The following is a 26749-nucleotide window of genomic DNA, read 5'->3' as shown; positions in this document are numbered from 1 at the left end:
ACACGGCGGCCGGAGGCAGAGATACTTGCGGTGGAGGTGGAGTTGGGCTGTAGGGGCCCATGCTGTCCAGGCGTGTAGTAGCGATGGGGGATCGGTGGCACGGCCGGGCCGCGAGGGGGGTGCGTCTGCGTGCCTTCCTCCCCCTGCTCTGGGAGTCGCTTGTGGTGGGGGCGACCCTGGCGGTGCATTGCTAGCAGTTGTTGGGGGTGAGCTGGTGTGCCTACATCCCCCTGCCCTGAGTGACGCGTGCTGTGAGGCCACTTGACAGTACATCACAGGCAGTTGAGGATTGCTGTGGCCGGTGTTGGCACTCCGATGGAAACGTGCCTAGGTCTGTCCTTACCATCAGACACCGATCATACTGTGTGGGGCCATTGGTGGAGTTGGTCCCTCGGGAGAGCCATATCGAGCCCGGCGCCTATATTCATACGCCTAGCCCCGATTCATCTGGATCGGTGGGGAGACCTTGGGGGCAGCTATGACGAGAGGCAAGGGGACTGGCCCTGCCAAACACGGGCCGATCGACAAATACACTGGTCGGGGATGACGGCAAGTGCTACCGGGAGTCAACCGGAGGCTATCACAGACAACGCCGCCCTCATGGCAGCCATCACCCAGTCCCGAGACATGCTGGATGCCAAGACAGGGGCGGTTGGGTCAGATGTTATGTTGCTGCGGCAGGATCTGCGCAATGCGGTTTCCCGGAGGCGGAGACCTGCATCTCTGGAGTGGAAGATGACGTCACAATATTGAAGCGGAAAGTGGCGAGCAAACAATACAGAAGGGTCTGGCGCTCCGCATGGAGGACGCAGAGGGGCGCGCCCGGAGCAATAACCTGCGCTTCGTGGGATTTCCGGAAGGTTGTGAGTCAGGTAATATGGAACGCTTCCTCACGCAGTGGTTGGAGAGCTGGCTTCCACCGGAAGCTATATCAAAATGATTCGTCGTGGAACGGGCCCATCTGGCACTCATGCAGAAACCACCGCATGGGGCCCGACCACGACCAGTGATAGCAAAGCTCCTGAACTACCTAGACCGTGATGCTATACTGAAACGGGCCCAGGCCAAGGAACCTTTGTTTTACGATAATGTGCGCATATTGATCTTTCCCGACTATACAAGGCTGGTGCAGCAACATCGCCAATCGTTCACGGCTGCGAAGGCCCGTCTGAGAGAGCTCAAACTCCCATATGCCCTCTTGTATCCTGCTCGTCTACGGGTGGTCTACCGATCCGCACCCACTTTTTTGACACCCGGAGGAAGTCTTTCAATGGACAGATGAGACAGTGCGAGTGAGGCCCCATACTCCACCCGGCAGGGAATCGGACTCTTCTTCCAGCGACATGGCCCAGAAGGGCCCCAAGGGGCAGCAGCAGAGGGGCGGTAGGCGGTCGCACTTCCAGAGGTGCTCTGTGTCCGGTGGGGCCTCCGCTAGAGGGGGTCCTGCTCCTGGGCGCCAGACTTTGGAACATTGATTGTGGAGCTGGGGTGGCACATAAGCGGTTTCTTAAGCTATCCATGTATTTTGGTGCATCATTGTCAGGGGGATCTCAGAGAGGGCTGGGTCCCTGCGGGCCTATGACTGGTCGGGGTTAAGCCAGCCGAACATGGGTTGTAAGTTGGGGATCCATTGGTTGGGCCGGTGCTTGGTCCCCCGTTGGGGTCCGGGTACCCACTCTGCAGCGACAGATGCTACAGCTTTTTTTTAGGTATTGGGCGGGGGGTTTGTTGGGGGGAGTTGTTACAAGTTTCCAGTTGCACGCCCGCATAGAATTTCTAACCTAGTATGCACGTCACATCAGTCCTTTCTTGGTAATATTGACAGGTTCACTCCCGTATGGCTACGGTGATCGGAGGGCTCCAGGTACCCTCCGTATCATAAGCTGGAACGTGCGAGGGGTCCTAGACAAAATTAAGCGGGGCTATACTGCACCAGGCAAAGAGGGCTAGAGCTGATATTCTTATGTTACAAGAGACACACCTCATGAGGACTTAGCCACTCTGCTTACAGCGCTATGGCTATCAGCAGGGTCCCATATATTCATGCGCAGCAGTGGATAGATGCTCAGGGACGTTACCTGTTTATTTGGGGCCAAATTGGGGAGTTTCCACTAGTTCTGGGCTCCGTGTATGCCCCCCCTGCAGTGGTCTCTGGTGGAGAAGATGGCTCTATGGGCGGATATCAAAACACACAAGATGATGGACGGAATGTTGCACATTGGGAAAACATTCACCTCCAGTCACAGATCTGGGTTTAATCTATCGTTATTTTGCTCACCACGCCACCCCAGTTCAGACATGACCGGATATACCGGATGTGCCCTCAGTGGTGGGCGGGGACTGGAAAGATGTTATGGAGTTGGCCAAGGATAGGGGTGGGGGAAGGGTGGCTGCGGAGGGGACATCCCACAATATTGAATTTACTGGTGACTGGCCTCGACAGGCTGGATGTGTGGTGGTGGGCTCAAGCTGACAGGCGAGAATACATGTTCCTTTCAGCGGTTCACAAAACCTTCTCCAGGCTCGACTAGCTTTTTATTGCCCAGGCAATGGTTGGTAGGGTGGCCCTGGTTGAGAGCCTGCCCCGTGGTCTGTAAGATCACTCCCCAGTGGCCCTGGAGATATATATGGGCCGGGGGCAACACCCGTTGAGGTGGCCCCTCTCAGTGTGGCACCTGCAAGATGAAGAGTATGATTCCCACATGAGGGAGGCCATTGCTCACTACTTCGTTTCTAATGAGGGATCGGAGGCTAGTGCTGGGACCTTGTGGGAAGTATTGAAGCCCACTCTCCGTGGTGTCGATATATCCTGGTGCGCAGTGGCTTGTAGCAAGCGCAGGGAGGAATTGATTCGGGCGGCGGCTATGGTAGAGGCTCTTGAACGACGGTCATGGGAGGCAGAAGGAGGGCTACCTGTGAGACTACTACTCCAGGCCCAACAATCTTATGCCGCACTTCTGTTGGACGAGGCCCATCAGGTCTGGCTGGCGACACATAGTAGGGTTTATCAGTGGGGGGACAAGTCTTGAAAGATACTCCATCGGCTTTGCCAGGGCACCTTCCATGCCCATGCCCTACCGGGTCTCTTAGATGAGAGGGGGATGCCGATTACTGATCCTGGGACTATTGCGGAACGTTTTGCTGCATATTACGCGGTACTCTATTCCCCAGAGAAAGTCTGCCCGCGGGCACCATAGACAAATTTCTCGCTGATCTGCTGCCATTGGCGGTGTCGGATGAAGTTGTGACCTATTGGAGCTTCCATTAACCGCAGACGAGCTGGGCACGGCCCTGGGAGAAATTAATTCTGGAAAGGCTCCAGGGCCGAATGGATTACCGAGCGAGTTTTGTAGACGCTATAACACGCAGCTGGCCCTCCATTTTCGAGCCGTGGTGGAGGAGGCCCGAGAAAAGGGCGTGCTCCCACCGGATTGGAGACATGCAGGGGTGGTGGTGTTTTTGAAGCCCGGCCGGCCACCAGAACAGCGGGCCTCGTACCGTGCCATTTCTCTCCTCAATGTGGAGGCTAAGATTTTGGCCAAAGCACTGGCCAATTGCCTTCTGCCTCACATATCGACACTTATACACCACGATCAGGCGGGGTTCATGCCCCAGAGGGCAACCAGGCATAATATACTACGAGCACACGTCGCGGTGGCAGTAGTGCAGCAGACCGGAGAGCGGGCAGAGCTCCTGCTGGCTGACATGGATAGGGTGTTCGACTCCCTGAGCTGGGTTTATCTATTCGCATTATTACGCAGATTAAATCTGGGGCCCCAGTTTCTCTCTTATTTAATGCTCCACTGTACAGACTTGATGGCAACAGTGTGGGTGGCGGGTGCGGCCTCTTCCACCTTCCGGATCCAGAGGGGTACGCGGCAGTGGTGCCCCTTGTCTCCTTATTTATTCGCGCTGGCTATGGAGCCCTTGGCGGCGTGTGTTCGCATGGATGCACAGGTCCGGGGTTTTGAGTGGACTTCGGATGTATCAGACAGGATTGCGTTATACACGGATGATGTCCTGTTTTTCCTCACGGCCTTGGACAAAACGGGGCCGTGACTCCTGGAGATCATGCAGATCTTTGGAGAGACGTCGGGACTCTATATGAACCCCCGCAAATCTACATTGTTGGTTCTGGGAGACCGTTCGAGGCTGGGTGCGTGGGCAAAGGCACTCCAGCTGGCTGTTGGGGGGCTGAAATACTTGGGGGTATTCCTGTTAGATGTGCCGGCCGTCTCCTGGGAACGGAATCTGACACCGGTATGGGAACGAGTGCGCGCGGACCTTAAGATCTGGGAGCGTATGCCATTGACGCTCCACGGCAGATCGGCGATCTTTAAGATGGTGTCGCTTCCTCGGCTGTTGTATCAGCTGCCGAACCCTTATCTGAACCGGCCTGGATGGTTCCGGCTGGTGAACTCTGTGCTAGGGCAGTTTCTGTGGAAGGGGGGGTAAAGTGCGCGTGGCCCTGAGGACGTGTTTCCTATCTCCATATTGTGGGGGCTAGCGTCCTCGGACATCCTCTCATACTATCAGGCCTCGCATCTACTGGTCCTCAATGAGTGGTGGTACAGTGACAGGAGGGACCCGGTGAACACACTAGAACGGCTACTCATGGGCATACGCTGCATACTATCTTGTATTCGGCGCTGCTACGCAGTAAATTGCCATCGCTACCCAGGTGGTTTTCCTGATATAGAGGCAGGCACTACGAAGCATGGGTTGGTGAAATACCACCCTTGTGGGATAATGGACACCTGCTAAAGCTGGCAACCTTGCAGGGCTTCCGGGGATGGGACACTATTAGTATTTCAACGCTGGGGGATGTTATGAGAGGCACGACACTCAAGTCATTTCAGGACCTACAGAGGAACTTCTCTATGCCCCGGACACAATTGACAAATATCTCCAGTTTCGACATGCCTTGTCCCCTTCCCTAGAGGGGCTGGAATCCCTTCCTGAATTCAGCCCACTGGAGGCAAAACATTTTATGGGTGATTTGGAGACCAAAAAGATCTCTCGGATCTATCAATTCCTAGTCACACACAGCTCCATCTACCTTCAGAAGTTGCGAGGGGATTGGGAGGCAGATGTAGGTGCATTGGAGGAGGAGGACTGGAGAGAGGCATTGGCGGCACCCAAGGAAGCGACTATAGCAATACGCCTTCGCCTTATCCAGTTTAAATATCTTCAAAGGGTCTATTATATCCGGACCCTACTATGCCGGGCGGGGTTGATTGCCTCCCCGGAGTGTCTCAGATGTGGGCGGGAGGAAGGTACATTTATACATACTATTTGGCACTGTCTTTCACTGGAGAGGTTTTGGCGCGGGGTGTTTTGATGCCTATCAGAGGTTTTGGGATGGGAGCTCCAGCGGACACCACAACTAGCTTTGCTTCACGTTATGGAGGGCATAGGGGGTAACATCTCTAAAAGACACCTCATGCGGCTTGGCTTTACGCTGGCAAAGCGGGATATCGCTAGGGCGTGGAAGGCGCAGCAGGCCCCATCACTGACAGCATGGAAGAACGGATTCGATTTTTGTATGGGGCTGCAACAGCCTATATTTGTGGCCAGGGGCTGCCCAAGTAAGCATTTCAAGATATGGAAGAGATGGGCGGATTATCGGGGGCTGGGGCTAGAGCCGCCCGTGGCTGTGGAGGCTCGTCCACTAGGATAAGCCTGACTGCACGTGGAGAGATGGGATACAGGGTAGGAGTGGGGACAGGGGAGACGTGGGTTATTATGCTACGGATTTGCTGCTATACATCGGGGCTGAGGCAAAGACTGTGCGGACATTGTGCGACTTGGAGGGGTCGGGAGTGGGTGGGGGGAGTTGGGGGGGTTGTATTGAGTTCTGTATTTTTGTACTTTTCCTGGCTGCAACCTACGAAAGTCAGTTGCCTATGTGACAATGTATGGTATGATCCAGCAGAGGACTCTGGTGTGCAGAACTCTGCGTTGTAATTGACAAATAAAATATGTTTTTTTTAAAAACATTGATTTAAACTGTGAAAAAAAAGTATTTTTATGCAAATGTTGTATTTAATCAATGATTTCTTTACGATTAGTGACTCCATAATGACATATGCAATTGTCTAATGCATTCTCACCTTTCTTTATAAATGTTTTTAACGATTTTAGTGATTATTTTATGTACTGTTGAGTTATATTTTTCCATCTAGGTGATTAAAATAGAAAAATGTGGACATCTCTTTCATGTTTATTATGTGACCGTTGGGTCTTTTAAGATTTGTATATCCTTGAGTCACAGAAATTCGATGACATGGTTTTTGCACATATTTATTTTTACAACAAACGCTAAGTAAAAAAAAAAGTGAATATCTTTTTGTACACACGATTTCAAGGTGCTATCTTGGTGATATTGGATTGATACTTGAATAGATGAATGATACCAGTTGTGAATCAGTGTTGGAGTGTGAATGAACCCAAAGGGAAACTTCTCATTTGACTTACAGTCGCTTTGGTGCTCTGTCCGTTTGGTGTGAGGAGGGCCCCTCTCTTTTTTTGGCTGGTAATATACGACATTAGACAGGAGTTTCAAAAATAGTATACAAAACACTTCTCCTGGTTGGGAAGGATTGCTATAACCAAAAGGAAGAGCTTTCCTCAAATGTGCATTTATTTCAAACTATTCCACTACCTACCGATCATTTATGTTGAAGCAATTCCAACAGTTATTAATATCCGTTATCTAGACAAGGTAAGATTCCAAAAGTTGCCAGGAAAATATTAAATAGAGCCATAACTCTGGAGACTGTCAGTTCTTCATCTCTAATCATATTTCAAGCCCACAAACGTAAGATTTATGGTGCGACTGGGAAAACTGGAAACATTGAAACTGTGGTGTTTTATTGATCTGATTATTGCTGGCACACCCCTCTGTCATGTCCAGAGGCTACTCAGGTCGCAGAGGAACTGGGGGCTCTATTGTTAGCATTATGGGACAAAATGTACCAGAGCCAACGCTCAGATCTTTTCTCTAAGCGTTCAAATTTATTTGTTATAACTCTGATTTCTCTCGTGCAGTGGAAGATAGCATTTTCAAGCGCGGAGAAAGAATAGATGTGTTGAAGAGGGAGGGAAGCATTTCGAGAATTGCGAGTAAGTCACCATACCGCCCGCTCGGCCCTGCAATCCAAATTTACAAAGTCCAGGCGCGGGGGGGAGTCACCTATGGGGGAGAGTTATGGGGCCACATCCCGTCACATAACTTGCTGACCATAGAAAACAAATTCCTTAGGCAGCTGACATCCCTTCCCCCAAGTACTCCACTCCTGCCCCGGAGACTGGACTTCGGTCTGAGGCCCATTACGGAGGAACTTGGGCTCAAACCACTTACTTTTTGGCGTCGTCTTTGGAGCAGCCAAGATCTCACTATTTATAGAACCGAGCTACAGGAATTTTTATCCCTGCCCAATGCCATCAAGACGCCTTGGTTAAACTACATTAAGAGTACTTGCGAGACCCTTGGACTACCAGAATTATGGTCAGACCCGGAAAGCACAAGTAAGAGGACTCCAAGGAAAGCGCTGTGCAGAATGTATTATGACCACATGCTTCTTCGAGCTCTGGACAGCAGTCGTGAAGGATCCCTAACGCACCAATTTATCAAAACTAAAGATTCATATAACCTCGAATGCGTTCTGGATGGCATGACTCCAGTTCTAACAAGAAAGCTATTCTTGCAGTGGAGGTACGGGACCCTTCCTCTTAAATCTTTTACCAAAGCATGGTCCTGCGGGTCTGCCACAGAGACATGCCCCGCATGTGATCACAAAAAGGAGAACGATGCGCATGCGGTTTTCTTTTGCCGAGCCTACCAGAAAAGTAGGAAATACTGGCTTGTCCCCCTCCTCAAAAACCTGGGATTTAGAACATTCCTACCTGCATACAGAGTTTTAAAAACTGATTTATCCCCGCCAATTGTGTTTGCCATGGCAAAATTTCTAACTGCAATGTGGTATGCTCGCACTCGATTGATGAGGGGGGTTGGAGACTCGTGACAAACCTCCATCCCTTGATTAACTGGCATCGTTTCTCTTTTTTATTACTTTTAATTTTTAATGTATTTTATATTAATGACATATTGATGTTCCGGTTTTTTAATTGATGTGGCAAATTCTGTACATCTTTTATGATCATGTGATCGAAATAAAGATTTGGAATTGAATTGAAGAGGGATTGTTTTTTGAGAATTGTCAGATAAAACCTTTTAGGGACTTTAAGAAACAATAAACCTTTCATAAAAGAGTGGTATGCCCATACACAGATTAGACGCTGGGACGTGAACCCCATGATAAAAGAAGGGTCTACAAGGATCCTGACTAAATTTGAAAAACGGATGAAAGACAGTACCCATGAAAAATATCAATATAAAACAAACACTTCACAGAACATATGCGGTATGTTAAAGATCCTGCCCAGAAGTGGTGGGAGCCTGAGTTCGGGAGACCTACATCCAATATGTTATCGGAAAATCTTAACAACAGAGCACAAATATTTGCCCGGAGTGCTAAGATGAGAAAGGCTCAGTACAAAATTCTCATACGCTGGAGTAGAACTCCAGACAGACGAGCTACATGGGATAACAACAAGAGCAACCGTAGTTCGCTAGACTGTGATGTTGTAGGCATTCTTTTGCATTTACCTTGGCACTGTCCCAAGTTGGGCAGATACTGGGAGGAGGTTTTAACTGAAATTAATAAAGCATTTTAGATACAGCTACTGAGAGAGTCTGGGGCGGCTCTCTTGGGCCTGGCCTATGATGAAGGTAGGTCCTACAAATCGTAGAAAGGTAAATAGATAGCGGTGCCCTTAGTTACTGCTACACAAACATTATTAGTGGGATTGGGAGAACAAACCACACCGCTGTTTAACTCATGATTGAACAGACTATGGAAGACCCTTACAGTTGAGAAAATTATATTGTTTGTAGAACATACAATCAAATCTTATGAAATTTATAGGGTGGCATTTCTTAAGCTTCTGTCATGATGATATAAAAACCTCACATGTCCGCGATAAGCCTGATACCAGCATATAAATATTTAGAATGTATGACGTTACAATGCATACATTTACAACGCATGCCTTCACAAGGCAGTTTTTACATCACAACATTTTTTACAACGCATTCTTTTACATCGCATACCATTACATTGCTTTTTTAAAACCACCTTTACAACGCATTCCATTACATCGCATGATTCCATTACAACGCATACCGTTACATCGCATTTAAGGTAAGTGTTAGATAGTGTAGTGGTAATATTTACTATTCTAACTCCAGTGAGTGCAACAGTAGGTTAAGTGTTGGATAGCGTAGGGCTAACAATTACTATTCTAACTCCAGTGTGTGCAACAGTAGGGTAAGTGTCAGATAGTGTAGGGGTTAAAATTACTATTCCGACTCAAGTGAGTGCAACAGTAGGGTAAGTGTCGGATTGTATAAAGGTACTATGTGTTGTAATGGTATGCGTTGTAATGACTTGTGATGTAATGCCTGCATTGTAGTGACATGCGTTGTAATGGCTATGTTGTAGTGACATGCGATGTATAGGATATTGCAATGTAAAGACTGCGTTGTAAAGGTAGTGCGATGTAATGACTGCGTTGTAAAGGTTGTTTCCCAAATATGCACTGTGATGTATTGCAAGCTCTTCTCTATCATAGAAATTTGAAAATTTCTATTTACTTGCCACTTACACCTCTGCTTCACATGAGCAGCTGTTCACCGTTCTATATGATTCTTCCTTTTTTAAATGCATATCTTCTTGGGTGAAGAGAATCGAGATGAGAATTATATATTTTATCTAATTAATACGCTTCCTCACAGCAGTTGGTGAAGGTATGTGCAGTATGAAAATAATAAAAAACCTAATACCTTTTTTGCAACAAACTACTAAATGCACTTTGGTGTGTTTAATCTTGCAATATAGATTTTGCTTCTATTCTCAATGACTGCAACCACACTCTCATCTTCATATGAAAGAACAAGAACACCAAGGATTAAAACAGAATGTAGGAAAAGATGATGGAGTGACCATGTATAATAATGAATAAAATACCGTACATTAAAATAATATTACAATTTACCTTGAAGTTCCATGACCTCACTAGGGAACTCCTCTGTGACTTGCAATATCCTCATAATGTACAGCAGAGTATATTTTATCCCATATATCTAGTTGGTTCCATAACATCATACATTCTACATGCCAGGTGATAGATTTGTTTTCATCCTACTCACAGTAACACGTATCACTTCTCTGTTTATACTCAGATTGAGTATTTTGATGTTGTTTTAGTAAATGTTTTCATTGGTGACAGATCCAATGTTCTTTTCAGCAAAGTTCATCTTAATTTTTTGGTGACTGTGGCATGTTTCACCCAGGCTCTCAATGTCTATGAGATGTTTTAAGAAAAATAGTAATGTAGCAATTTAGGTAATCAAGGTTATGGTCAGCAATTGATACATTCACGTTGAGAACTGTCTCCATACCATCTATCTGTCTCTGAGTCCAGTTCATACAAACTGACTGGTTTCAGCAAAAAGTTATGATCAACTCTGCTGAAAAGAACTTTTGATATATAAACGAGGAATACAACAATCTAAAAATAAATTAAAATAAGCTTTTAATGCGTAAACAAAAAAGAGAATATTCTGTGGATCGTTTTGTATTGCATGACAGTGGCAATTTGTCAATACTTTCATAGTAAAGCTTCAGTCTGCTTGTTGGGTGGGGTCAAATCGAGAGGAAACCAAAGTAACACCAGCAACAGTAGAAGAGATCACTTTCTGAGATATTAGCGAGCCAATTCAGCACAAGGTTGACAAAAGACTTCTTCCTCTTCTTTTAGTAACGTATTATCTCCCCTTTATCTGCTTCACATCGCCTTTGTCAGCATCATGCCACTCTCTTCTGCTCATATGCCTCGCCGCTCCACAGCCCAGCGATCACACCGAGCATGGTCATGACGCCACCCATCCATCGGCGGCGATCTGGGAGCTGGAGAGTCGATTGCTGCCCCCAACACCGCATTGAAGCACGAAATAGCCCCCGACCGGCAACAATCGCCTGACTCCAAAATGGCGTCCAGTGTTGAAAACGGCCGACGGAGCCGATCCTGAATATCTGGGGGTGTACAGCACCATCGGGACAGAGGTGAGCAGCGGACCACGCGCTTCCAGGGACAAACCTAAAGGGAATTTCTCTCTCTGCAGCAAGGACACAATAATCACACGATGGTAAACACCTAACCGTTGCTGCGGACTGCCTTTCTCCCCCCGGACTTGCTGGCTATGGCAGCACTCTTCCTGGACTTTCAGACCTGGACCTCTGTGTTCCCCGCCATTTTCTTTTTATGACTCACTTCTTCGTCTACCTTTCTCCTCTGCCTTTTTAGCGATCTCTGACCTCCCCCCTCAGTCCTAGTGACCTCTCTATTGTCTCTCCTGATGCCTCTGACACAGTCCTCGCTGTCTTACTTGTCACTGTCTGCTTCCCTCTCTGGTTTGTCTCACTTTCCTGCCCTTCTCTGTCCCTCCCTTGGTGCTGTGACTGTATATCCAGTCATATCCCCTCCCTATGTATATAGAGATAACTCTAATCACTAGTATATGCAGTAGACCGTTGTGCTCTCTTCCATTTCTATGTGACTCTTAGAGTATATCCATGTGTATCCCCTCCCTATGTATATAGAGATAACTCTAATCACTAGTATATGCAGTAGACCGTTGTGCTCTCTTCCATTGCTAGGTGACTCTTAGAGTATATCCAGGTGTATCCCCTCCCTATGTATATAGAGATAACTCTAATCACTAGTATATGCAGTAGACCTTTGTACTCTCTACCATTCCTATGTGACTCTTAGAGTATATCCAGTCTTACCCCTTCCCTATGTATATAGAGATAACTCTAATCACTAGTTTATGCAGGAGTCCGCTCTGCTCTCTACCATCCCTATGTGACTCTTAGAGTATATCCATGTGTATCCCCTCCCTAAGTAGATAGAGATTTCACTAGTATATGCCTAGAGTTTATCGATTTGTATCTCCCCCTTGTGTGACTTTATCTCTTGTACATTTGCAATTTTTTTCTGTTTGTACCTTTTTATAACGCATGTAATCCTAAGTCCGTATGTTTTCAACTGGTTCTTATGTAAGTCAAAAATTTGCAAATTCTTTTTGTACCGTCAGTCCTTATGTTTGAAACTGGGTCCTATGTAAAGCGCTCTGACACCTTCGGGTAAAGTTCGCGCTATATAAAATCGCATAAATAAATGAGCAATTTTGAGGCCCCTGTTTTTGGACCGAAAGCATCTGACTAATTTTTCCTTACATTAGAACTGTCCATCCCTTCTGTAAAAACGTTTGAGGCCGTCCCTGAGACATGTTTTGCAGTGCTGGAGTATGCAACAGGACTTTTCCAGAAGTGCATTGGGGAAATGAGATGTTTTAATCATGATTGTAGCTGGCGGTAGGTAATATTCATTATCCATTTGTGCAGGAAGGTTGTAAGATAACCTACACTGACAAATTGGCAATGAGGTTTCCAGCGCTATTTTTTCGTTCGTGAGAGACAAACTCATTCCTCTGTGAGCTACGTTAACTTTGGGTTGTTAAATTCAAACATGCCAGAATGATAAGTGAATTAATAGGCTTGTTTACCGTATGAGTTCACAGTCCATTCCTTATTAATTCTTAAGCCACAGTTCCCTCCTAATACTCACATTTTCTAGGTATATAATGACTTGGTTGGGTTTCATGTCTGTTCGTCTGACGAAGGGATTTGTCCAGATCTGCAAGAAAACAAAGAGAAGTAAACGGGGCGAAAGGGGGCACCTACAAATGGGACAACAGTGAGAAGATCATAAATGGGTCTCATGGCAGACAGCATTATTGCAAGCATATATTGAACATCCCACTGTTAGTAGGCAGATGGGAGAGTGCAGTGGCAGATTCAACTTCCACCCCACTTTGCCTTGAAAATCACAGTTGGACACTGGGGTGAGACACCATGGTGCCCTATTGTCTCTCTTTGTACAGTGGAGAAGTGTGGCTCAATGGTTAGAGCAGGCAGACCTTGATGCAGAGCTCTGGCCAGGGACCAGGGTTCGATTCCCGCCTCGGCGGGTCTCCGACTCATTAATTCCCTGACTGGATATTCTCGCCTCAGTACCTGTTCTGATCATGGGTCCCACGCTGCAACTCTGGGCAATAGCTTGCTTAGTCTCCACAACGGCCCCAAAAGTGCTGGGATGCCTGGCTGCACCTGGGGGTGCCCAGGAGTGGACACTTCCCAGGAAAGCCAGGAAGGGTTCCTAAGCGGTATACGGACAGCGCCGGGACACCTCCGGTGGAGGTAGCTGTGCGCTTTACAAATTCCGACATTTACATTTTACATGGATCACTGAATTGAAAACTGCGAGGATACTGAAGCACTGACGTGCTTTGTACATATCCTTCACACTTTCACACTCTGTCAAGTTGTCGTGTGCACACCAATCCAACTAATATTCACTATTACTATGGGAAAGATTCTCAGTATAGATTTTCCTTTTTCGGGAGGTTCTGACACAGCGTGAATAGATATAAGAGTTAGAGTTAAATGATGGTCAGAAACAGGTTTTACACATTCGGCCGTCTACAGTTAGACAGCCCCCTTAGGTTACAGAGATAGACTGTAAGCACCTATGCACGAGAGGGTGAAATAATTTGCCAGGTGTTGACAATACACAGGCTCAGGTTTCTGCAGCATGGTTCTTTATCAGATCACCATGCATGGCACACACTCGAGCACCTGAGACTTAGAGTGAGCTCTTCCTCAGGTCAAATATGTCTTCAGGTAATTTGTTAGACAGCAGCATAACATCTCTGGTTGAAACAACCATTTTACAGTTTGAAGTTGGACAACTGAGCTATCCCTTAAATTACATTTAAATCACTGAAACTCCTCTTCAAGGTAGAGAGAAGGTCTTGCACAAGAGAGCTGCTCATCAAATACTGCAAATGATTTACTAAAGTCTTAAAAAGGGCATTCATACTAACATTATTAAAGGTTGTAGTCTTAAATAAAACATCTCAAAATAAAGTTTCCCCTCAGAGTACACAAAAGGCCTGTCTCTGAGGTGACACATATATCTACCAGGCTCACCTTTACACATTGCAAGTATTCATTGAGTGTCGTCAACATTACAGGCACTGTTCTTCAACAGTACAGGTATTCCACTGGCGTAATTGACAATCAAGGTCCATCAACATTTGAGAATAAGCATTAACCAAAGACTACACATATTTGAAACAAGTATTTTGATGGCAATAACTAGCTCTTTAGTGGCACTGCAATCTTGACGGATATCTCTATAGACAATACCCTGCCCCATGTACACAGGACTGAAGCACACATGCACATTCTTCAGTAGTTCTCTCTCAGACCACAACTGACACACAGCTGATTTGCAGCAATAATGTGATGTTTATGTAAAGATTACTACCAAATGCTTGTAGCCTACCTTCCACCTTCAACACTCACAGACTAGTAACAGGCATTTAATCTGATTTATTGCAGCAACTGTACATTTGAGGCTGATTAAAAGCCAGTCGAAGCGGTGTTGTGGGAGGGATACATTACCGATGATGACACCTGGCCCGGTGTCCTACACAAGACCAGCTGTATTTGTGGGGATGTGGAGAGGAGATGTGTAGTGCTACCCCTAACTGGCCCACAGCCTACCCTGCCCACTGATGTTTTACTACCAGAAAATCATTGTCCGGATATCAGAAAATCCTTGTATGGATATCATCTACAAAAATATTGCCCTGTTGAAGTTAATAATGCAAAATGTACACCCAATGGGAAGATATTTTTGTAAGAGATATTTAGGACACAATATTTATGTCAGACAACATTTCTGTAAAAAATGGGCCTGATTGTCAAAGGTAACTTACTCTCTTTGAGTAATTTACACTTTTGAGTAAGTATACTACTTTTCGATATTCAAAAACTCTGAGTGCAATTTATAATAAAAAAGCAACTGTACCAGCACTACACACAGCCAACCATTGGTACTGTAAGATCGGGGAATAGACTAAAAATAAAATTCATAGAAAATAGTGTGAAATTAAATTATTTTAAATAGTTAAAAATATAAATTATTATAAATTAATGTTAAAAAATATTAAAATAGAAAATGTTTATTATTGAATTATAGCATATTTTAATAACCTATTTGAGTTTAAAAATTGCATTTTATTTTGAATAAATTACATTGACTATACTATTTTCCCAAAATATTTTTAATAATTTTTAATGCAAATTAAAAAATCCTTGCTTTGCTTAAATGAGCATTTAATTATTAATTTAAACTTCAGAAACATTATTTTACTTTAATATACTTCAATTATTAAAGATTTAATTCAAAACAAATTTAATAGTGCTGTAGCATTGTTTTATTTTGAAATTAAATATGCAAAATGAAAATGCGTGTTTATTACTGTATACAGCTGTTAGAAATGGGATTTCCTATTGGCTAGGACATGCGCCTAAGCCAGGCAGAAACCACCACTCTAGTCAGGGCAAGGGAGTTATATGCTGAAGCTAACCCTTGCTCACCCCCTTGGCAGCTTGGCACGAGCAGTCAGACTTATCCCGGAGGCAATGTGTAAAGCATTTGCGCAACACACACACACGATTAGGTAATAATGGGGTAACCCTGTATCCCTCAGAACCTGGGTAAGTTTCAATTAAACAGGTGTGCTCTAGAGGTTGTGCCAGGTTGTTACTATTGCACTTTGAGCAATTTTAACTAACCTACTTTCTACCCAACAGACCCATTTTTTGTTTAATCAACACACACACAGCAGCAACACTCTAGGCACACCACAAAAGAAACTACGCACAAGTTATATAAAAAATAGCCTTTTGTATTACCATAAACACATTAGAAACATAATCACGCATTTACACTATGCCAACTGGCACTAGGCAATATTCACAGGGGATTATATACAGGACTAGGTCGATCGGGCCATGGTCAGAACCATCAGAATGCTGGTAGTAAATATAAAACACAACCAGTAACTACTGGTACCATAATGACTTCAACTTTATCACATTTGCATTAGACACCATCCTAAAACATCATAGCATGACATTAGGCATAAACACATTAGACCCAAACCTCATTAGCATAAACATAATACGCATTAGGTCTCACCAGCATAAACACATTATGCAATAACCTCATAAGCATAAACACATTGTGTAAGGGGGATCACATTAGGGCCTTGCACCCAACCAATCACAAAACTGTCCCCAGGCCAACTGGCCTTCTCTCTGGGGCTCAAATGGCCTATGTCCAAAATGCGCTAAGTTGTAGGGCCTTCTACTGGCCCTGTGGCTGCCCATGCAGCAGAAACCAAAGTGCGCAAATGCGCTGGGGGAGTGTATCTCACTCCTTTCCTTATGAAGATAATAAATGCCCCCTAGTTCCACTCTGGGACTTCTAAACTGATCTGGCCCCCAAATGTTGCAGCGCAGCTGATGAAACAAACAAGCACTGGCACTTACTGTGCCTCGTGAGCCCCACTGAGACTCTAAAATAACATGGTGCCCAAACGTTGCAGCTGCCCGCTATGGCGGTGCAACTGAAGAAACAAAACAGGCACTGGCGCTCACTGTGCCTCGTGAGCCCCACTGGGACTGTCAAATATCATGGGGCCCAAACGTTGCAGCTGTGAGAAAGAACAGACTTTGGCACTACTGTGCCCTTGGAGTAGCCCTTCCCTGGGACTCCTAAATTTCAAATGCTTCCAACAAGCACCAACTGCGCCTTGGGAGCCCTAACTCGGCTCCCTTGCTCTGCGGTGTCAGCCCCCACTCACCAGGGCTCTCACGGGACTCCGCTGGTCTCCCCACTGGGGCCGTCGTTCGGTGCAGGGCAGGCTTGATGCTCCGCTTTCTTCCCGGGTCACTGGCTGCACCCGCGAAGTACTGCTCAGCCCTGGGTCACCGGTCTCGCTCTCCGTTGGCACCCACAGGGCTCTCTGCTTCCTCCTCGAGGAGGAGGGATGCTCCACTTCCAGTCATGCTAGCCTCGCCTGACTTATGGCTCTTTGTATGCCCGGATTGGTCCACGGACCATGCAGGCGGCCCTGCCCACAACCAGGCGGCCTGCCTGGCTTCATGGCTGGCCGTGCCTCTCTTCTCGGCAAAGTGCGGGGTGGGCTCCCGCCGATGAATACAACATGCGGGGTGGGAACCCGCTTTAGATAAAGCTCAAATGCGGGGTGGGCACCTGCTCTTTACTCGAAACGCGGGGTGGGCTCCCGCTGTAATTAAAACCAAAAGCGAGTTGAGCGCCCGCCAAGGAGCACGCAAATGCAGGGTGGGCACCCACTCCTCACTTCAAAAACGCAGGGTGGGCTCCCCTAAATAAAATAGCACGAATGCGGGGAGGGCTCCCGCTTGGCCTTCCGCAATGTGGGGGAATCTCAACGCCGGGATTCCCTCTGAAAGATGCCGCAGCTCAGCGCTGCAGGGCACGAACACCCTCTCCACCTCAGCAATCCAAAGATAGCCCTCGCGAGGCGTTAAGAGCCAAGAGGCTCAAAAGGCAAGTTGGGCACCAAAGGTGTGCCAAGCCACAGGAGCAGTCCTCTCCTCTTGCCCCCCAAGTGCCAGGGCAAAGGCTGGGCCCAGGCAGGCCAGCTCACAGGGCCCTCCAGCAGGGAGGCAGTCCCTCGTGACGCTTCCTCCTGGGGCCCAGCAGCAGCAGGTCGCTTGGAAGCACAGGTACAGCTTGACACTTTCATGGGGTCACAGGCCCAATATTTATACTACCATTTGCTTTGTTTTGCCCTGACACAGGGCTGGGAAAACCAGTCAGAACTGGGTCTGGGGGGTTTTGGAGCACTTTGTTGATAAGGCTCCTCTTCCCCTTTGTCAGGTGGGGGCTCGCCATCAGACACACCACAGGGGGGCGGAGCCAGCATTCTCTAGGGCAGGCACAATCCTATTCAGGGTCAGGGGACTACTCCTCCCACTACTCCAAATGCAGATGTCCCATTCAGCCTAGCGCTGACTCACCCTGCCCCTCCTGGAGCCACACCCACCTCACCAGCCCCTGTCACCAGCCCCTGTCACTCAAAAGCCAGACATGCAATCCACATCAGGCAGGCAGACACATAGCACACAGAAAAATCCAACTTCTAAAAGTGGCATTTAAAAAATAGTTATAATAAATCTGCGCACACCATTGCGTAGCATTTATTATTACTATTTCAAACATACCAAACTTGACCATGCTTCTCCTCTCATAACAGGAATTACCACTGTAACACTTATCAGGGAATCCCCAATGCCTTCCTATGGGAGGGCAGCCTCACAGCAGTGAGAAACCAAAATGGCTGTTTGTCACTACCAGGACATGTCACACACTTAAGGTACATGTCCTACCTTTTACCTGCAATGCACCCTGCTCATAGGGCTAACTAGGGCCTACCTTAGGGGTGACTGACATGCAGTAAAAAGGGTGTCACAGACGTGGCACTCACTTTAGGTGCTATGCCATAGCGGAAGTAACACTACGGGCACAGGCCCTCCAATGGCAGAGGCCTGGGATAGGTTTGAAAGGCTACTTTGGTGGGTGGCGCAATCAGCGCTTCAAGCCCACCAGTAGCATTTAATTTACCAGCCCTGGGTATATGAGATACCACTTTACAAGGGACTGACAGGTAAATTAAATAGGCCAAACAGGTGTAGACCAATCTTACCATGTGTAGAGAGCACAAACACTTTACACTGAACAGCAGTGCTAAAGTGCCCAGAGTCCTAGAACCACCAACACCATGTCAGAAAAAAGGCTAGGAGAAAGGCAAAAAGTTTAGGGATGACCCTGCAAAAAGGGCCAAGTCCAACAACAGCTGTGTAACTTTAATTAAAAAAAATTATACATAAAAAAATATATATATGTAAAATGAATTTGCATGAATATTTAACATACAAAACATTTGTAATATTCATTTTTAAATCAAATATATGTTTAAAATTTTCCCCAATACTTTACCATAGGGATACTCCTCTGCCGGGGTAGAGATCTCCTGATCACACAGTATAAGGAAAACTAAAAACGTTTCAGGCCCAATATTCTGATTTATAACCTCACTGATACCTTACCCACCCTGTGCTCCACAGTGGCTTTGCCATTACACGTACCACATGCTAATAGTATGTGGTAAATGGGAGAAGAATTTTCTCCTGAATCCGGGATTACCATGCAGCTTTGGGCATGGTAATTCTAGGTGCGGTTGATTACTCTCCATTCTGGGGAAAATAACTTGTAATTAAATGGTGCAATTACCGCTGGGACCTATGATTCCAGACCCAGTAATTTTGACATCCCTGATTTGTAATCGTGCCTTAGTATTACCACTCATGATAATTATATGTTACAGGTTCAGGTCGAAGCAGGGTAGTATATAAAAAAATGAAGGCCTCGTCCTGAGATGGAAGGTTAACCCTTTTGATTATTTAGGCTACATAGAATAAGCCTATGGAGAACAGAGGTAACCTGTGGCTAATGTGCAAATGCTTGTTTCTAGTTAGAAGTAGTTTTGAAGAATGCAGTATGTTCCATATTTTGCCATGTACAAAAGGTAGTAATTTTCTTGTGGTTTTGCATCCTCTACCTCCTGGGCCTTGCGGTTGATACCTAAACCAGAGCCCTGAATGTGTCACTAATATCAGCTTCAGTTCCTTACCCCAGTAGCTGACGACTTCATGGGTATGTATCCCGAAACCATTTTAACTTCCACCACGACCATGTTGGAGACTGGACGTTTCCCAACGTAACTAAGGAAACAAGTAAAATGTTGTGAAGCAACTGATACTGTTAAAGATTTCAGCCATATTCGAAATATCACCTGAAAAGAACAAGACCATCACTACAAGTACAGTGTAAGCGACCAAATGTGTAAAGATCAGGACCAGAAAGGATTGGTAATGAAGTACGTCTGCCAAGAATGCATCGTTTGGTCTCATTATCTGTATTCCTGTTTGGAAGATTTTAAGTAAGTTCTTCAATTTCATGGAACCTTAGTCATTATTTTTTCTCGAGACTTATTGTAAATGTGTCAGTTTCAAGGGACTTTAGGCTAATTATAATGACAAAGGAAATTGCAAAGTAAAGTTAAAGCAATATGGTGAATGCTAGTTATATGTATACAACTTCAGTACACCACAATCTTAGCCAGCACACTCACGGCTTTCAGCACAGATATACAGACATTAATGTAATCAATTCCTGCACCTATTGCTTTTATACTTGTATGGTCTAACTAGCCCAATTAAAGTTGCTTCTGACAATTCTTTTTTTTTTTTATTAACTTTATTTATGAAATTTTAAGATACAGTACAGTGTCAAAGAGTGCATTTACTTGTACACACGTCAATCCATAATCCACACTACGTGCATAAATTAGGCGACCAGAATCAGTTATGTAACATATTAGAGGACTCGCTGAGCCCCGCATCCCATGTTGCTATAGCGCGCAATTCAGTTTTCGATATTTTGCACCAATAAAGCAGTGCCACAATAGAAGACAGTTTACTAGTGAGAAGGGTTGAGATGAATAGTGCAATATAATCCATTTAAAGCAGACATATCAGCAGAACAGTCAAATCCGTGCCCGCCAGTATAGCTACACAGTACCAGACAGGACGGTGCCCCAGACCACCCGCCACAACTCCGGTTCCCATACTCTGCATCTAGGATATAATCGCGCACTGGAGTACATTTGAATGAAGGCTGTCCATGTGTCTTCTAAGTGGCCACCTCTTCAGTTGCATCCTCATTCTCTTGTAGTAGGTAACATTGCAATGGGGCCCATATATCCCTGGGCCGTGACGCTAGTGGTAACAATTCGGAGTATGTATTTAATTGTTCCTGACAATAAGTAAGGTCACGGATCCAATCTTTGAATTTGGGGGCTCTGCCCCTACCCCACCTACATGCAACCCTTCGTTTGGCTATCAAAAGGGCCAAAGCAACAAATTTGCGGTGTGCCGCCTGTAGGGGTTCCACATATCCGAGAAGAGCCAAAGTAGGGAAGGGGTCCAACTCAATATTGACCATCCTGGATAATGCTGCAAATAGCCGGTCCCAGTATCGCCGGACCTCTGCGCACCCCCAAGCTAGATGCAGAAAATCAGCCCCCGGGGCCTGGCATCTGTCACAGTTGTCAGTGAGTCGGAGTTTAAATCTAAACATCCGAACAGGAGTGTAGTACAGACGGTGTAAGAATTTGTAGTGCATTATTCTATATCTACTGCTAGCAGAGATGCGCTCCGTTTGCTGGAGACAGAAGTCCCATTGCCTGTCCGAAATTGGTGTTTCTAATTCCTGGTCCCAGCGTAGTCTAGCTGCAAGTGGTAGGTAGTCAATTTGTGTGTGTACTGTTCTATATAATGTCGATACCAGTTTGCAAGGGGTGTCAGTTTGCAGCAAACGTTGCAGCGGGGCAAAGGTCGGGGGCTCATGTGGAAAGTCAGGGGTAAGGGCCTTCAGCCCTTGGCGCAGTCTAAGATATAGGAAGACATCCAGTGGAGACAGCTGTATGCCTTCATAGAGGTGCTCCATAGTGCGAAACGTCCCATCCTGGTATAGGTCTCCCCATGTCACGACCCGTATATTGTGGATCAGCCTGCGAAATCCCGCTTCTTGTAATAATGGCATACTGGGGTGGTAAGCCAGAGGCAATAGAGGCGCATAGAGCAGGCCCGCCCCTAACTTATTGGCCAGGCGGGACCATGCAGTAACTGTGCTCATCACTGTCGTGGGCGTCTTATCCCTGCCTGGTATCAAGGCGTAAAATGCACCCTCTATGGGGATCGGATGAGCGAGCCAGTGCTCTGCCGCTAGTTGAGGCATGTACCTGGGTTGATGCACCCAATAATATGCATAGTGAGCTTGGGCTGCTTGGTAATATAATTCAAAGTCTGGTATGCCAAACCCTCCCCTACTATAGGGCCTGGTCAAGGTGTCCCATCGGAGTCGAGGCGTCTTCCCACCCCAGACAAGTCTAATGAGTTCCGTCCGAAGTTGCTGAAAGAAATACCTGCCAGGGTAAAAAGGGATATTTAAGAATAGTTATAACAGTTGGGGGAGGATAACCATTTTTATTAAGGACACCCTACCAGCCATGGAGAGTGACAGTGTGATCCATCTCGTTATATTATCGGTAATGCGATTCATCGTGGTGCCATAGTTGGCCCTAAGCAATTCATCTCTGTCCCTCTCTATGTTGATACCTAAATATTTAAAATCCCCCTCGCACCAAGTGATGGGGTAATCCAGTGCGAACTTCGCAGTGGATGCAGTGAGTGGAAATATGCAAGATTTACTCCAATTGATTTGTATCCCGGAGAGCCTACCAAACCGTATAAACTCTCTAAGAATTGGGTTTAAATTCACGCTTGGGTCACGCACATATAATGTGATATCGTCTGCATACATTGATATTAATATTTGCCTCTGAAAGCAGCGCAAATCGTGACAGCACTGTCGTTGTGATGTTGCCGTAGTTTTGCAGCCAAGGGTTCAGTTGCTATAGCAAATAAAAGTGGTGATAGTGGGCACCCCTGTCTGGTTCCTCTGGAAAGGGGAAATTCTGAGGAAAGTTTGCCATTAATTAATACTCGAGCCACAGGACGGTCATATAGGAGCTGTATCCACGATATGAATATCGCCGGGAAGCCCATCCGCTCCAGGACCCGGAACACATAGTCCCATTCCAAGGAGTCAAAGGCTTTGGTGGCGTCAAGGAAGACGGCCGCCATTGGCTGATCATCGTGTACCGAGTTGAGGACAGAAAAAAAAGTACGCAAATTGTGTGAAGTAGCTCTGCCCGGAACAAAACCTGACTGGTCGGGTAGTATCAGTGTAGGAAGCAAGAGGCTGATGCGAGTGGCAATCAATTTAGCCAGTATTTTAACATCGCAGTTCAACAGGGAAAGGGGCCGGTAAGAAACACATTTGTTCGCAGGTTTCCCTGGCTTAAGTAGCGAAGTAATCAGTGCCATTCGCATAGATGGTGGCAGGTGCCCCACTTCAAGGGCGTCCTCGTAGACTTCCCACAGGACCGGGGCCATGAACTCTATGTATGTCTTATAAAATTCCATCGGGATCCCGTTGAGCCCTGTGGCTTTCCCCGACTGCATGCTCATGATTGCATCACGCACCTCGTCCAGCTCGAAAGGGGCACTGAGAAATGCTCTCTGCGCATCACTAAGCCAACCAAGTGAAACATTGGCCAGATAATCCTGTAATTGGAGGTCTCCTGCCCTAGTAGAAGTGTATAACAAGCTGTAGTGTTGCACAAATGAATTGAGGATGCGTGTAGTGTCTATCAGCCTTGCCCCCTCCGGGCTTTCAAGTTCTAGAATGACATTAGAGGTCCTTGCCAGTTTAATTGTAGCGGCTAGGGCCTTTCCCGGTCTCTCGCCCTCGCATAATGGCGAGCAGTCCAGTATTTGCCCCGAAATTTCGTTTCCCTAGCGGCTTCGTCCGTGTATTCTGAGATTTTTTCACGTATTGTCGAGAGGATAGCATCATCCGGCCCTGTGGCCAATGACGTTTCAAGGCGCTTAAGTTCGGCCTCAAGTGTTGACAATCGTGTCATGATGCTCTTCAAAACCCCGGAGCCCTTAGCAATGCAATATCCTCTCAAAGTCACCTTGAATGCGTCCCAGATTGTTTCTACATCATTACCCGAATCTTTATTTCTCTTAAAAAAGTCTAAACACTCAGTGCGTAGTTCTTCCTGAAAGGCCGGGTCTAGGAGCATCGTAGCTTGCATACGCCAAGCAGTCGTAGGAGGGCCTAAGTCTGTCGAGCGTAGGGTGATTTTTACAGGGGAGTGATCAGAATATGTCCTGGGGAGGTGCTGTGAGTCAACAAGGGAGGTGTAAAGTTGAGGCGTTAGAAATATATAGTCAAGCCGTGCCCATGACCGTGCTTGTGCCGTGAAGTGTGTACCCTCCCGCACGTCAGCATGTAAAAGCCTCCAGGCGTCCACCATATTATGATCTGTTAGCGCCAACCGCAGTGCTGCCCTGCCTTCGTGTAATGGTGAGGGGAAGGGTGCGATCGATCTATTATCGGGTTTAGGGTAGTGTTGAAGTCACCCCCCAAATGATATGTTGCGGGCCTGTTCCTACTATTGCCGCCCACAGGTCCGTGAAGAAATGGGGATCGTCAATGTTGGGGCCGTAACAGTACACTAGTGTTACTGCAATGTCTCGTAGTCTACCCCACATTATGCAGTATCGCCCTTGGGGGTCTATTTTAGTGCCAACCAGAGCAAAGGGAGTACCCCTCTTTACCAGGATTGCTGTGCCTCTAGCATATGTTGAGTAGGATGCAAAGACCGTGTGAATCGCCCATTTCTTGGCGAATGTCTGGGAAGGCTGCACCTTAAAGTGGGTTTCTTGTAGAAAGGCTATGTGCACAGAGTGGCGGTCTAAATATGATAATATCTGACGTCGCTTCCTATGGTCACCCAAACCACTCACATTCCATGTCAAAACATTTAAATCAGTGTCCCCCATAAGCAATACAATGGATTATCATAAAGCGTCTCAATCGGTGCTAGCCCAGGAGTCAACACTCTGGCCCTTAACCCAACAGATATGCCAATGCAGCATCGTGGAGCATTATCCGTGTGTACGAAATGCGTCGCGAGAATACATTCCCACAGAGTATTTTTACGAAGTCCCATCGGATCTAGGTGTAGCAACTCTCTGACAGTCCTAACAGCAAACTTCTTATCACAGTCCTTAAACAAACAGTCCCTCCCTCCCAGCCCTTTAAACAACCCCAATACAGTAAAGGCAGAAGGCCCAAGTACCTTATCAAGTGATACTACACGGGATCCTACCCTACTCAGAACAGGGGATACATCAGTGTCATTAGGAGTAAACATGGCAAACGAAACCTGCGAATATTGTTTCCCACTGCCAACGATTAATAGGTTACAGTCATCTACTGAGGACCATTCATATTCACGCACACTTGCCAGCAATACCATAAAAACACTGCTGGAAGCACAAGGCCTCAGTTCTAGCATTACCAACATTTCCCCACCCACCTCCCACTGAAGCAACCCCAACGTGCCAGAGTCCCCAACCCACCCTCCACCCCAAACAATTAGCAACCACCCCAACAACTGCAATGCAGTAAACATGTCCAAAGGGGTCTACCCTGTAGGGGTCACCCAGGGAGACACAAAGCCACCCCCCACGCCTTGCCCTTTGTCCTATGCAACCTCAAGTGGGCACAATGAAGGGAAGGGGTGGTGCCTGTAATACTTTACCACCAACAGTACAGTCTGTGTCCACAGTCCACTCGATCAGCAGCGGTGAGCATGCCAAATTAAAGTAATCTTATTGGCCCTTCGGCCAGTGCCAGCGAGCCATTCAAGCCTTCCACCAATCAGACCTCTCGCCTAGTCATCTCCATTCATCGAGTGTGCCTCGCTCTGTTCTTCGTCGTCGTTCCTTTTATTACCAGCTCGTGTATGTCGTAGAGTTTTCAAAAAATCCTGCACCTGCTGCGGATTGGTGAAAAAGGGCTGCTTTGCCTGGTGGGTCACTCTGAGCTTGGCAGGATACAGTAATGCGTAGTCGATTTGCAGTGCCCTTAGTTTCTTCTTGACATCAAGGAACTTGCGTCGCTGTTCCTGCACGATGGGCGTGAAATCCGGGTAAATAGAAAAGCGGACACCATCGCAAGATAGGTTTTGGTTTGTGCGTGCCACTCTCAGGGCAGTATCCCGGTCTCTATAGTTTAAAAGCCGCGCAATAATTGGTCTTGGTGGGGCTCCAGGCTGGGGCTGAGGGCCAAGTGATCTGTGCGCTCGTTCAACTATGAATTGTTTGGAGAACGCGTCGGGACCAACCGCTGCAAGTAGTATCCGTTCCACATATTCCTCCATTCGCCCTGTGTTGGTGGATTCGGGCACACCTACGACGCGGATGTTGTTGCGGCGGCTGCGTGCTTCCAATTCCTCATTTTTGGCAGCTATGACTCTGAGGACATTGTCCATCCGTGACAGTTGTGCGGTGTGGGAGGCCGTGGTGTCGTCATTGTCAGATATTCTCCGTTCTGTTGCTGTGATGCGCTCTTCATGGACATCAATCTTCTGTGCAATGGCGTCCATTCTTGACGAGATCCGGTCTACCTTGTCTACTGTTGTGGCAAACCCCTGTCTCATCTCTTGCATCAATTGCTGTATGTCCGCTGGAGGGGAGCTAGAGCTTGCCCCGGAGTTCACTGGGCTGTGGGCCCCTCCTGTGTCCGGCCCATTGCGCAATCCTTTTTTGGAGGCAGCTGAATCGAATGATAACTTCGATTGCCTATTATCAGGTTTACCCATTGTGGAATACGTAATATCTCGCGTTGGATAAATGAGGCGCACAGATCAGGGCTGTAGCCGAGAGAGGTTAGATGTAGGCGCACATGAGCCCAGTGCAGGAATATAGGGTGCACCCTCAACTGACGCGCCACTCCTAGCAGACGATGCCCACTTCGGCGTGCAGGCGGGTTTGGAGGCACAACACTCTGTTTGCAGCAAAGGAAGATCAATGTCGCATAGTCCCAAGGGGTGCCAAGCAAGGAGGCCTCCAATGCGCTAGTTCTCAGCTCCACGCGGTAATTGAGGCCCAGG

At 46.8% G+C, this 26749-nt stretch overlaps 1 protein-coding gene across 1 annotated transcript in view; it reads right to left on the bottom strand.

The window, feature by feature from the left end:
* LOC144818753 (alpha-2-macroglobulin-like) overlaps window positions 1–26749 on the bottom strand; it is a 1363397-nt gene that overhangs the window by 85981 nt on the left and 1250667 nt on the right. The window contains exons 33-34 of the mRNA XM_078676468.1: window positions 19787–19877; window positions 12757–12825 (exon numbers count right to left, since the gene is read on the bottom strand). Of these exons, the coding sequence (XP_078532594.1) occupies window positions 12757–12825; window positions 19787–19877 (160 nt within the window). The remainder of the gene's footprint in view (window positions 1–12756; window positions 12826–19786; window positions 19878–26749) is intronic.

The sequence above is a fragment of the Lissotriton helveticus genome, chromosome 2_1, assembly GCF_964261635.1.
Source record: "Lissotriton helveticus chromosome 2_1, aLisHel1.1, whole genome shotgun sequence".
Lineage (NCBI taxonomy): Eukaryota > Metazoa > Chordata > Amphibia > Caudata > Salamandridae > Lissotriton > Lissotriton helveticus.
This window is presented reverse-complemented; position numbering and strand designations above follow the sequence as displayed.